This window comes from Mytilus galloprovincialis, chromosome 4, assembly GCF_965363235.1.
Source record: "Mytilus galloprovincialis chromosome 4, xbMytGall1.hap1.1, whole genome shotgun sequence".
NCBI lineage: Eukaryota > Metazoa > Mollusca > Bivalvia > Mytilida > Mytilidae > Mytilus > Mytilus galloprovincialis.
The window spans coordinates 26,640,302-26,653,708 of record NC_134841.1 but is presented as its reverse complement, the minus strand read 5'-3'; the positions used below and the strand labels follow the sequence as shown (position 1 = coordinate 26,653,708).

At 32.6% G+C, this 13,407-nt stretch overlaps 1 protein-coding gene across 4 annotated transcripts in view; it reads left to right on the top strand.

The window, feature by feature from the left end:
• The window catches only part of LOC143071726 (uncharacterized), a 31,744-nt gene extending 28,744 nt beyond the window's left edge, over nucleotides 1–3,000 (top strand). For all 4 annotated transcript variants that reach the window (XM_076246232.1, XM_076246228.1, XM_076246230.1 and 1 more), the window contains one exon: nucleotides 2,553–3,000. In XM_076246232.1, the coding sequence (XP_076102347.1) occupies nucleotides 2,553–2,587 (35 nt within the window). In that variant the 3' untranslated portion in view covers nucleotides 2,588–3,000. The remainder of the gene's footprint in view (nucleotides 1–2,552) is intronic.
• Nucleotides 3,001–13,407: the final 10,407 nt, after the last annotated feature.

Sequence of the window (13,407 nt, the reverse complement as noted above, 5' to 3'; positions counted from 1 at the left end):
GTCCAGAGTAATTGCTTAACTGTTGTTTGGTTGTCCAGTTGTGATTGTTTGACTTGTTTGTCTGTCCAGAGTAATTGTTTAACTGTTGTTTGGTTGTCATGTTGTGATTGTTTGACTTGTTTGTCTGTACATTAGTAATTGTTTAACTGTTGTTTGGTTGTCCAGTTGTGATTGTTTGACTTGTTTGTCTGTACATTAGTAATTGCTTAACTGTTGTTTGGTTGTCCAGTTGTGATTGTTTGACTTGTTTGTCTGTCCAGTGGTAATTGCTGAACTGTTGTTTGGTTGTCCGGTTGTGATTGTTTGACTTGTTTGTCTGTCCAGTAGTAATTGCTTAACTGTTGTTTGGTTGTCCAGTTGTGATTGTTTGACTTGTTTGTCTGTCCAGAGTAATTGCTTAACTGTTGTTTGGTTGTCCAGTTGTGAGGTAATTACGTAATTGTTGTTTGGTTGTCAAGTTGTGATTGTTTGACTTGTTTGTCTGTCCAGTAGTAATTGCTTAACTGTTGTTTGGTTGTCCAGTTGTGATTGTTTTACTTGTTTGTTTGTCCAGTGGTGGTAATTGGTTAACTTGTTAGTCTGTAAATTGGTAATTGCTTAACTGTTGTTTGTCTGTCCAGTAGTAATAACTTGACTTGTTTGTCTGTCCAGTAATAATAACTTAATTTGTTTGTCTGTCCAGTTGTACATGCTTGATTTGTTTGTCTGTCCAGTTTTTATTTGTTGACTGTTGTTTGTCTGTCCAGTTGTAATTTGTTGACTGTTGTTTGTCTGTCCAGTTGTTGTTTGTTGACTGTTGTTTGTCTGTCCAGTTGTAATTTGTTGACTGTTGTTTATCTGTCCAGTTGTAATTTGTTGACAGTTTGTCTGTCCAGTGGTAATTTGTTGACTGTTGTTTGTCTGTCCAGTTGTAATTTGTTGACTGTTGTTTGTCTGTCCAGTTGTTATTTGTTGACTGTTGTTTGTCTGTCCAGTTGTAATTTGTTGACTGTTGTTTGTCTGTCCAGTTGTAATTTGTAGACTGTTGTTTGTCTGTCCAGTGGTAATTGCTTGACTTGTTAGTCTGTCCAGTTGTAATTTGTTGACTGTTGTTTGTCTGTCTAGTGGTAATTGCTTGACTTGTTAGTGTGTCCAGTTGTTATTTGTTGACTGTTGTTTGTCTGTCCAGTGGTAATTGCTTGACTTGTTAGTCTGTCCATTGGTAATTTGTTGACTGTTGTTTGTCTGTCCAGTGGTAATTGCTTGACTTGTTAGTCTGTCCAGTTGTAATTTGTTGACTGTTGTTTGTCTGTCTAGTGGTAATTGCTTGACTTGTTAGTCTGTCCAGTTGTAATTTGTTGACTGTTGTTTGTCTGTCCAGTGGTAATTGCTTGACTTGTTAGTCTGTCCAGTTGTAATTTGTTGACTGTTGTTTGTCTGTCCAGTGGTAATTTGTTGACTGTTGTTTGTCTGTCCAGTAGTAATAACTTTACTTGTTTGTCTGTCCAGTGGTAATTGCTTGACTTGTTAGTCTGTCCAGTTGTAATTTGTTGACTGTTGTTTGTCTGTCCAGTGGTAATTTGTTGACTGTTGTTTGTCTGTCCAGTTGTTATTTGTTGACTGTTGTTTGTCTGTCCAGTGGTAATTTGTTGACTGTTGTTTCTGTCCAGTGGTAATTTGTTGACTGTTGTTTGTCTGTCCAGTTGTAAGTTGTTGACTGTTGTTTGTCTGTCCAAGGGTAATTGTTTGACTTGTTAGTCTGTCCAGTGGTAATTTGTTGACTGTTGTTTGTCTGTCCAGTTGTAATTTGTTGACTGTTGTTTTTCTGTCCAGTGGTAATTGCTTGACTTGTTTGTCTGTCCAGTGGTAATTGCTTGACTGTTGTTTGTCTATTGGTAACTATTTGATGTGTGTGTCTGTCCATTAGTGGTTGTTTGATTGTTATTGGTCATTCCAGTGGTAATTGCTTGATTTTTGTTTGTCTAGTAGTTATTGTTTGACTGTTGGTTGACTGTTGGTTGCTGTCAGGTGGTTAATATTTTTCTGTTTGTTTGTTTTACTGTTAGTAAAGTGTAAAATTGTTTTTCTTGTGTCTCATTGTTGTTTGTATGTGCAGTGCTAAAGGTTTGGTAGTTTTTTGTCTGTCCCTTTGTTAAGGTTTGATGCTAGTTTGAATGTCCTGTGGTGAATGATGGATGGTTGTTAGTATGTACAGTGGTAGTTAGTGTTTCTTGTATATTCTTGTCGAGAACCAATTATGTGATAAGTCGGCTCTATTTTTTACTCAAAAATGTGGAAAATATTAAATGTCATTTGAAATTGAAGCTGTATTGGAATGGTTAGGTATTTTATCTTTCAACTGTCTATATATTTATTCCATATTAGTGTTCTCAAAGCAAATAATGGAAATGTTTGAAGTAATTTACATGTAATGCCAAATTAGGAATGCAATTTGAAACTCTGCTAAATATTTTATCTCAGAAAATTGATGAACTGTTTTAAATGCTTCATAATGATTTTATAGAAAAAAAAGATAACTATAGCTTTTGCATAATAATACTGATTTATATTAGGGAAAAAGGAAAATGAAGCTGATGATAAAGTATAGACCAAACAGAGTAGAAGATCAGTTAACATAAAGTGTGAGAGACATTCCTATATCAACAGTATTATTAACCTCTCTTAAATATTGCACTGATCTCATAGGTAACTTTGTAACATGTGACCTAAGGTCATATGAACTGTGCTAAAAAAATTTTTTTTAGAAGATTTTACAACATCAGCAATAATGCATTTTATGGTGGGCTATGGTGTCCATTGTATTGCCAATATTTCATTGTTTTGGCATTTTTTGTCAAGTTGAAATGTATCATACATTATGATCATTTGCCAGACAATTAATTTGTGTTCATGACTTTGTTATCTGGAATAGGTTAATATGTAATGTAATGACATGATGTGTAAATATTTAGGAGTGTGTATTTAGCATTTAGGGTAGTGTATTGGAGTCTAGTGTATTAGAGATGCAGTGTTCCAGCTAGGCCGTTTTCAGAGGGCGCGGCGCCCGCCCTTTTCCGAGTGGCGCCCTGTGCCCTTTTTACAGTTTCCAGGGCGCCCTGCCTTTTTTGAAGATCGATTGCATATTAATTTGCGTATTGATATGATACGCTAATTACTAAATTTTACCTGGGGAAAAGATTATGACTTTGTTTACCACCCCAAGCTAATCAATGGTTACAACTGGTGTCATAATCTGTTGTTATAGGTAATCCATTTATCGGATGGGTCATTAATGATCATCAACATTAATTCGTTCAAATAGAATCGGTCAGTCGGCAATTATCTTTGAAGAAATGTGCATACAACAACTTGGGCACAATATGCGATGTTTACCGTAGTTTCATGGAAGAAACGTAATGACAGAAAGTTGGAAAACCATTATAAACTCGTTGAAGACATTGTTTTACTTGTTTTCTGTAAAATAAACAGAAAATTCAGACGTATTTGTCATTGACTGCCTTCATTTTTGATACGAAAATAATAAAATCGGCCGCCATAATGCCATATTGTGATCATATTTACATCATATTTACGTACTGTTTATAATCCTCCAAAGAAGGAGCACACCCGAATAAAGAAAGATAACTCAATCTGATTTTTTTCCTAGCATTGAGTAACCCATTTACATATTATAAAATGTGTCTCCATACTTCTTGCTTAAGAATATATATGTTTAGGTATTTATTTTGAGTTATGGGAAAAGTTAAAGAGGGTCTTAGTAGCAGTGTTGGTAGGGTGCCTTGGTCATCTTTTTCTGTATTCTTTATTTTTGATACTATTTTTCACTGTTGCTTTATATCCTAAAATTGTGAATTTACTGAGCACAGCTGTTTTTTGCTGTATTGCCATCAAGCACAGCAGGGGTAGAAAGGTGAAACTGGTAAAATGTGGTAGACCATAGAAACAGTATGAAACAGATCTCCTTTCAAAACATACTGCATATAAAGTTCAACTGTGCCAAGCAATGATAAAAAAAACTTGTGTGACAAGCTGCTTGACAAGTTTTTCAGCCTTAAAAGTAGAAAGATAGAGTTCTATATGGGCTAAAGATGTTGTTCTTGTATAACCTGTGATGCAACGAATAAACACAAATGTTTGATTAACATCTTTTATTAAAATATGCCCTTTTCATATTATCATATCGCGCGTTAAATGCCCTTTTTCAGGATTGGCACCCTGCCCTTTTGAAAACCTAGCTGGAACACTGAGATGTGTGTAAATATGTAATATATTGGCTTAATGTGTAAATAGGTAGGGTAATGAACATTTAGTGTAATGTAGTGTATTAGGGCAGTGTGTAAATATGTAGGGTTAGCATTTAGTGTATAAGGGAAGTGTGTAGATATGTAGTGTAATTAGCAATCATTGAAATGTTATGTATTAGTGCAGTGTTTAAATAGGTTATGTATTACGATACTATGTAGACATGTAGTGTTTTTATCATATAGTGCAATGTAGTGAAGTGTATAAATATGTTTTGACTTTTGTACTTTTTAAATGTATGCTATATTAGATCACTGGGTAAAAAAGTTAGTCAAATGATTGTTTATCGAATTTCTGATGAAAAAAGTTCATAGAAATTTTTTTAAAATAGATGTAAAATTACTTAAATTATTTCTTTTTGGCATAAACATAATTTGAATTTTTCCACATTTAAATAGGCATAATTAAGGTAAAGTAAAAATTTCTGTACTTCACCATAACATTAATGGTTGAGGTAATTTGATGGTATTGATTAAACTCATATATTTGTTTGATTTTAGTTTCTGAGGTTCTATATAAAGGGGAGAAAAATATATCAGTATTTTTTCGTTAATTCCAAGGGTTCAAAGTTAAATTTAAAGTAACCAAAAATATACATTAATGTGTGAATGTAAATAACTTATGTAGGGATAGTATTAATTGTTTTGTAAATACATTATCTTGTGTGTGTAGTGGTTAGTGACATTGAGCCTTAGTTTTAGTTAGATATGAATGATAATTATCAAAATATGTGTTTACCTGTAAATATATTGTTTAAATGATGATTTTATTTTTATATTATTTCTTTGACCGATTCAGTATATCTTTTATTTTAAGGGTTTAAAAGTTTTCATGTTGAATATTCAATTTTATTTTTGTAAAATCTGGTATGAAGGTGATTGATATTGTAATAAAAGTTGAAATAATACTCTTAAAAAAACATCACTGATATTACGTGTATGTATTTATCGAAGAAACAAAATTTAGAATTTTTTAATTCATTTTAACTTAATTGTTGGAATTGGAATATGTTAAAAGGAAAAGATATCAGATATTCATCTAAAACCATTAAGATATGGGTCAAATGATTTTAAGAAGCCAACATGTTAAATTTGGTTTATCAGATGAGTATTTCCTATACATAAACATCAGTGCCTGCTCCAATAACAAGTTTAAAAATCCAAATCAAAAATGAATATTTCAATTGCAATAATAGGCTTTTGACTTGTCATTAACTGTAGAATAATGCTGAAATCTTTGAAGCATGTTGCAAAAACCTAGTTGAAAAGGTTATTCAGATTTTTTTTTAGTTCAGATATATTTCAATTCATACATACATTCCCAATCACATTTCTATCTACATTTTACACAAGCAGAACAGTTTTAAGAAAGGCATTTTAATTTGTGCAATCAGTATTTATCATAAAGATACATGCAAATATGATCTCCAATACATTGTTTATATTAAATTATCAACAGGTGCTTCCAGATATTATGTTTTGCCAAACAATTTTAAATGGTAAACTACCGCCATGATTTTTTATTTATTTATTTTTTTGTACAATCTATAATAGTTCACTGATTCATCAACTTAGAAATATTCATGTTTATAGTTGGAGAATATGTCTATCTCATTTGATGTTCACATGTGTTTCCTCTTAACATCTATATCAAAAACGAAAGTTTAAAAAACTAACCTAGTAAAAACCTTTTTTTATCTACTTGAATCGTTGCAGCCATATCATGCTGTGCTAGACATAGCCATTATTCTACCTCTATGTTTATTATGTTCATGTATATTTTATTATGTTAAAACTAGTGTACCAGTGCTATGCAAGTGCCAAATTAAGTCCCATACTTTGCCATTATTTTGTAGTTTTGTACATAATGTAGTTTGTAGAATTTTCAGCATGTTTTCATAATGCCATACTTTGCGTTTTCCTAAAAAAGTAAAGTAATCAAAAGCTTTGAAATCTTTTTGTTTTAATCTTTTGAAGATATTTGTCTATGTCAAGTAAAACAAATGTTATTATTGAGCCCAGATTGATTTATTTTAAATACCCTTTTCCCTACCTGCAGATCCAATAATAAAATGATGAGCCCTTAGTAAATAGATATGTTGATAAATTATAACACAAAAATAAGTGACGAATTTAATGTTCTAATATTGCAATTAAAATTCAAGAATACTGTAGAATTTGATTTCTCTGGTCTTGTATTGAACTGTATTTTAGCAATACATTAAAAAGGGACATTAAAAGCCACATACTTTCGGAGTCAAATTCTTTCATATATATCTTAAAAAGTAAGAAGTAAGATAGGGGTTAAAACAATAAGAATGCTTTCTATGAAGAAAAACAAAACCAATCAGTCCTAACATTCCAACGAAGGTTTAGGTACAGCTACACTTTAATATTTATATTTAACAAACCTTCAGTATTCACTTTCTTTGAATTTTTATGCAGTTAAGCTGCATTATGCGAGCACCCTAGATTTGTGTTCTACCCAATAAATCCTGAAATACTTGCCATTGTTATTATCTAGCTTGCTACTATGTTATATATAACTAATTGTACACTTTTTTAATACTTTTTATTCTGGATTACAAAAAAAAATGACCAGGAAAACCTTAAATGATCGTCGATTTATCCAAAAGTTTTAAAGTTACACATAGGAAGTAGTGCTTATTAAGAATCCTTGTGTAGTTCATTATGACTTGTGCTTTTAGCTAAGATGTCAAAGAACAATTGTATGAAATATTTAATCGTCGAAAATCTCTTAAGACAAGTAGTTTAGATTTCCCAAAATGACAAAAGTCGTAGGAATATTGTTTGTCATCAATACGTAGTACAATACGTATAACTACGTCAGTAGTCTATTATACAATAAGTTCAACTGTTCATGCTGTTGGCGGCAATTTCAAATTAGAAAAAGAAATTTTCGTAGCTTTTCAATTTGGAGGCAGGTGTGCAAATTAGCGGTGGTCCGAGGTCCGTGACCTTCCACTTTTGCAAGCGGAATTTCGACTAGGATAGTTGGTTTCTAGCTACGCCCGACGTAGTCACCTTACATTTGAAAGAAAATAAGAAATTACTTTGCAAACCTTTTCACCATGTCCACTAAAGTCTTCAATTAAACGAGCTAAAAACTTATTTTTATCATTATTATTCATGACGGCAATGTTCATTTTGTTCAACCGCTAGCTTTATACAGAAAATCGCCGACATATATTGTATAAATTCGAGTAAAATCGTATCTGATTGACAAAAACAACATTGTAAACACATAACAATGGCGGCCGTGAAGACAAAATTTTACAAAATCGGATCCGATACCGGAAGCGGATAAGGGTAATTCCGGGTTTGGCGATCATTTACAAAATAAATCCAAGCAGGTGAAAAAATACATCTATGCATGGTAAATGAATATAAACACTAATATTGTAAACCAAAAGATATATGTAAAAGAAAGAAAAATCAGAAAAATATTTTATTCAGAAACTCAAAATTACTTTTTGACAAATTTTAATTTAAAAATCCAATACAACGTGACAGCTGGGAACAGTATGTCTAACAATATACATGTTCATGGTCACAGTCTAAATTTTCTTTATAAATGATAAATGATGATAATGCATGTGAGATGCTTTTAAAGTGTAAACATATTACTGCAATTTCGAGGGGTTATTTGTTTTTTCTCAATTTTGAAGGGTCAATTAAAGTAGGTAAAAGTTTCATTCTTTATTTTCACAAATAATGCAACTATATTATATATACCTTAATGTAAGTAAATCATATGATACATAGGTGGCATTCTTTGGGCCACTCTACCCCCTCCTGTTTGATAATTTGGAAACGGTTGAGCTCCCCACCCCTAAACCATATGAGGGGCAGATCCAGAATTTTAGGTTAGGAGGGGCGCAAACTTAAATTTTCGCCGAGCAGAGCGAGGCTAAAAAAAATTGAGGTAAAATTATTGGAATATTCTTTATTAAGCTGAGAACAACCCATGCTTTGCAAATTTAAAGGGGGGGGGGTGTGCAAGCCCGCAACCCTCCCCTGTCTGAATCCGCCCCTGCATATATTCAAGTATAGGACAATATAATAAATAAAAAATGAAATATAGGAGGAGTCCCTGGAGTTACCCTACCCATCCTGTTTGAAAACTTGGAAACGGTGGAGATCCACACCCCTTAACCATATACATGTATATTCATGTTTGTGACAATATGAAAAATCAAATGAAATATAGGAAGAGTCGCTAGGGGTCACCCCACCCCTCTTGTTTTAGAATTTTAAAATGGTCGAGATCCCCATCCCTAAACCATATATATTCATGTATGGGACAATATAACAAATAAGATGAAAGATAGGGGGAGTCCCTGAGGTCACTGTTCACCCCCCTGTTTGAGAACTTGGAAATGGTCAATATCCTTACCCTTAAACAATATATACTCATGTATGGGACAATATAACAAATCAAATGAAATATAGGGGAAGTCCCTGTGGTCATCCCAACCCTTCCTGTTTGAGAACTTGGAAACCAATGAGATCCCCACCCCTAAACCATATATATTCATGTATGGGACAATATAACATAAAATGAAATGTAGGGGAAGTCCCTAGGGTCACCCTATCCCCAGTGGCGGATCCAGAAATTTTCATAAGTGGAGCCCACTGACTGACCTAAGAGGGGGCCGCTCCAGTCACGCTTCAGTGATTCCCTATATAAGCAACCAAATTTTTTTCCCAAAAAGGGGGGACCGGGCCCTAAATCCTCTGATTACCCCTACCTGTTTGAGAACTTGAAAACCGTTAAATCCCCACCCCTAAATTATATATATTCATATGTATGGGACAAAATAACAAATCATTTACATTTACTATAGGCAGGTCAGTCAGACCTCACCTTTGATCCCTGTTGTAGTGAACATTTGTCTGATTCGTGTCTCATAACTTTTGTACTATAGAACACAAACTCAGTTTTCTTTCCAGGGAAACCAGTCCATTCATACTATAACATGTTCATACTAAGTCAAATTGAACTTCTAGCAGTCAAATAAAACCAAGGTTAACTACCAAGTAGAACAACTGCAATCATTGGGAACTTGCACCACTGCAGACACACCATAAAAAAAATATACATTGATATATGCATTGCTTTTGAAACCTTGATAACATATAAATTATTTGCCTTAATAAATAAATCATTAGATAAACATGAATGTACTATATATGAATGTTTAATGTTGACCCACATTGCCACAGTTTTCATAATTACGGTTGTCTTGGTTTTTGGTTAACTGCCTTCAGCGCTTACAGCGCTTTGATTATACTTAGCATTATTATTTTTATATCTTCAATATAGAAAATGACAAGTCTCAATTTTTTTATTTTCAATATATATTTGGAAATTTCGTGAAAAATAGAATTTGGCAATTCACAAGTGTCAATTTTTCATAAAATGTCTTTTTTACCAATAAACTTATATTGCCCCAAATATTGGTGACAGAAAAAAAGGAAAAAAAAGGAATTCACACAGAACTAATTATTTTTTAACTGTAGTAGAAGTTTGGATGCTTAAAAATAATCAATTGTCAAACCATGAAACAACATACATATGTACAATGCTTTAATGTACAGATTTATGTCCAACTATGAATTGGGTTTTATTTATTCATAAAAATAGAAGTTTTAAAACAAGATACAGTTATATTTTTGTACTATAAAATACAGTGTATTATATTGAGATAAAGTACAGTGTATTATATTTGTGGTCATCTTATACCATGTAAAATACAGTTCAGTTACAAGTATTGTTCAAATACTGTTTTATAAGTACTCATCAATTCCATTTTCCCATCACTTTGCGTCCGTCGTCGTTGTCCGTCATCGCTTACTTTTACAAAAATCTTCTCCTCTGAAACTACTGGGCCAAATTAAACCAAACTTAGCCACAATCATCATTGGGATATCTAGTTTAAAAAATGTGTTTGGTGACCTGGCCAACCGACCAAGATGGCCGCCATGGCTAAAAATAGAACATAGGGTTAAAATGCAGGTTTTGGCTTATAACTCAAAAACCAAAGCATTTAGAGCAAATCTGACATGGGGATTAATTGCTTATCAGGTCAAGATTTATCTGCCCTGAAATTTTCAGATGAATCAGACAACCTGTTGTTGGGTTACTGCCCCTAAATTGGTAATTTAAGGAAATTTTACTGTTTTGGTTATTATCTTGAATATATTATAGATAGAGATAAACTGTAAACAGCAATAATGTTCAGCAAAGTAAGATTTACAAATAAGTCAACATGATCGAAATGGTCAGTTGACCCCTTTAGGAGTTATTGCCCTTTATAGTCAATTTTTAACAATTTTTCGTAAATCTTAGTAATATTGTACAAAAATCTTCTTATTTGAAACTACAAGGCCAAATTATTTCAAACTTGGCCACAATCATCATTGGGGTATCTATTTTAAAAATGTGTGGCGTGACCCTGCCAACCAACCAAGATGGCTGCCATGGCAAAAAATAGAACATAGGGGCGAAATGTAGATTTTGGCTTATATCTCTGAAACCAAAGCATTTAGAGCAAATCTGACAGGGGATAAATTGTTTAGCAGGTCAAGATCTATCTGCCCTGAAATTTTCAGATAACAGACAACCTGTTGTTGGGTTGCTGCCCCAGAATTAGTAATTTTAAGGAAATTTTGCAGTTTTTGCTTATTATCTTGAATATTATTATAGATAGAGATAAACTGTAAACAGCAATAATGTTCAGCAAAGTAAGATCTACAAATGAATCAACATGACCAAAATTGTCAGTTGACCCATTAAGGAGTATTTGCCCTTTATAGTCATTTTTTATACGACCGCAAATTTTGAAAAAATTTTCGTCGTATATTGCTATCACGTTGGCGTCGGCGTCGTCGTCGTCGTCGTCCGGCGTCCGAATACTTTTAGTTTTCGCACTCTAACTTTAGTAAAAGTGAATGGAAATCTATGAAATTTTAACACAAGGTTTATGACCACAAAAGGAAGGTTGGTATTGATTTTGGGAGTTTTGGTCCCAACATTTTAGGAATTAGGGGCCAAAAAGGGCCCAAATAAGCATTTTCTTGGTTTTCGCACTATAACTTTAGTTTAAGTTAATAGAAATCTATGAAATTTTGACACAAGGTTTATGACCACAAAAGGAAGGTTGGTATTGATTTTGGGAGTTTAGGTCCCAACAGTTTAAGAATTAGGGGCCAAAAAGGGACCCAAATAAGCATTTTTCTTGGTTTTCGCACCATAACGTTAGTATAAGTAAATAGAAATCTATGAAATTTAAACACAAGGTTTATGACCATAAAAGAAAGGTTGGGTTTGATTTTGGGAGTTTTGGTCCCAACATAATAAGGGGCCCAAAGGGTCCAAAATTAAACTTTTGTTTGATTTCATCAAAATTGAATAATTGGGGTTCTTTGATATGCTGAATCTAACTGTCATGACTGTGTATGTAGATTCTTAACTTTTGGTCCCGTTTCAAATTGGTCTACATTAAGGTCCAAAGGGTCCAAAATTAAACTTAGTTTGATTTTGACAAAAAATGAATCAGTTAGGTTCTTTGATATGCTGAATCTAAAAATGTACTTAGATTCTTGATTATTGGCCCAGTTTTCAAGTTGGTCCAAATCGGGGTCCAAAATTAAACTTTGTTTGATTTCATCAAAAATTGAATAAATGGGGTTCTTTGATATACCAAATCTAACTGTGTATGTAGATTCTTCATTTTTGGTCCTGTTTTCAAATTGGTCTACACTAAAGTCCAAAGGGTCCAAAATTAAACTTAGTCTGATTTTAACAAAAATTGAAATCTTGAAGTTCTTTGATATGCTGAATCCAAAAATGTACGTAGATTTTTTATTATGGGCCCAGTTTTCAAGTTGGTCCAAATCAGGATCTAAAATTATTATATTAAGTATTGTGCAATAGCAAGTCTTTTCAATTGCACAGTATTGCGCAATGGCAAGAAATATCTAATTGCACAATATTGTGAAATATCAAATTTTTTTTTAATTAGAGTTATCTTTCTTTGTCCAGAATAGTAAGCAAGAAATATCTAATTGCAAAATATTGTGCAATAGCAAGATTTTTTTTTAATTGGAGTTATCTTTCTTTGTCCAGAATCAACTTAAATCTTTGTTATTTACAATATACAATGTATATTCACTTTTTACTACCAACTGATAAATTAAAATAATCTTTACCATTCAGTGATAACAAGCAGTTTTTTTACATCTTAATATTTTATGATGTATTTAAATGAGTAGTTATTGTTGCAAACTCCATTAGAAATTTTAATTGAGATTAGTTTTGGAATAAGGGAAAGGGGGATGTGATTAAAAAAATTGGGTTCAATTTTTCTCATTTGAAATTTCATAAATAAAAAAGAAAATTTCTTCAAACATTTTTTTGAGAGGATTAATATTCAACAGCATAGTGAATTGCTCTAAGAGAAACAAAAATTTTAAGTTCATTAGAACACATTCATTCTGTGTCAGAAACCTATGCTGTGTCAACTATTTAATCACAATCCAAATTTAGAGCTGAATCCAGCTTGAATGTTGTGTCCATACTTGCCCTAACCGTTCAGGGTTCAACCTCTGCGGTCGTATAAAGCTACGCCCTGCGGAGCATCTGGTTAACAATTTTCATAAATTTTTGTAAATTTTTAGAATATATTGTCCATTGTAATTACTGGGCCAAGTTCATTATAGAAAGAGATAATTGTAGCAAGAAGAATGTCCAGTAAAGTAAGATCTACAAACACATCAAGATCACCAAAACACAATTTTGTCATGAATTTATCTGTGTCCATTGTTTAATATGCACATAGACCAAGGTGAGCGACACAGGCTCTTGAGATCCTCTAGTTCATGATTTATAACTCTTTTTTTTTTTTTTTTTTTTATTTTAAATGTTGACTAATATTTAGTAAGTTCAGTTAAATGTAAGTGGATCTGTTTTGTGAAAAAAATACACTTCATTTTAATTTTATTGTGATCTAAGTGCTGTAAATCAAACTCACTATTGTTTTCCTCATTACCTTGAGTTACCTACTGAATCAAGGGCATTTAT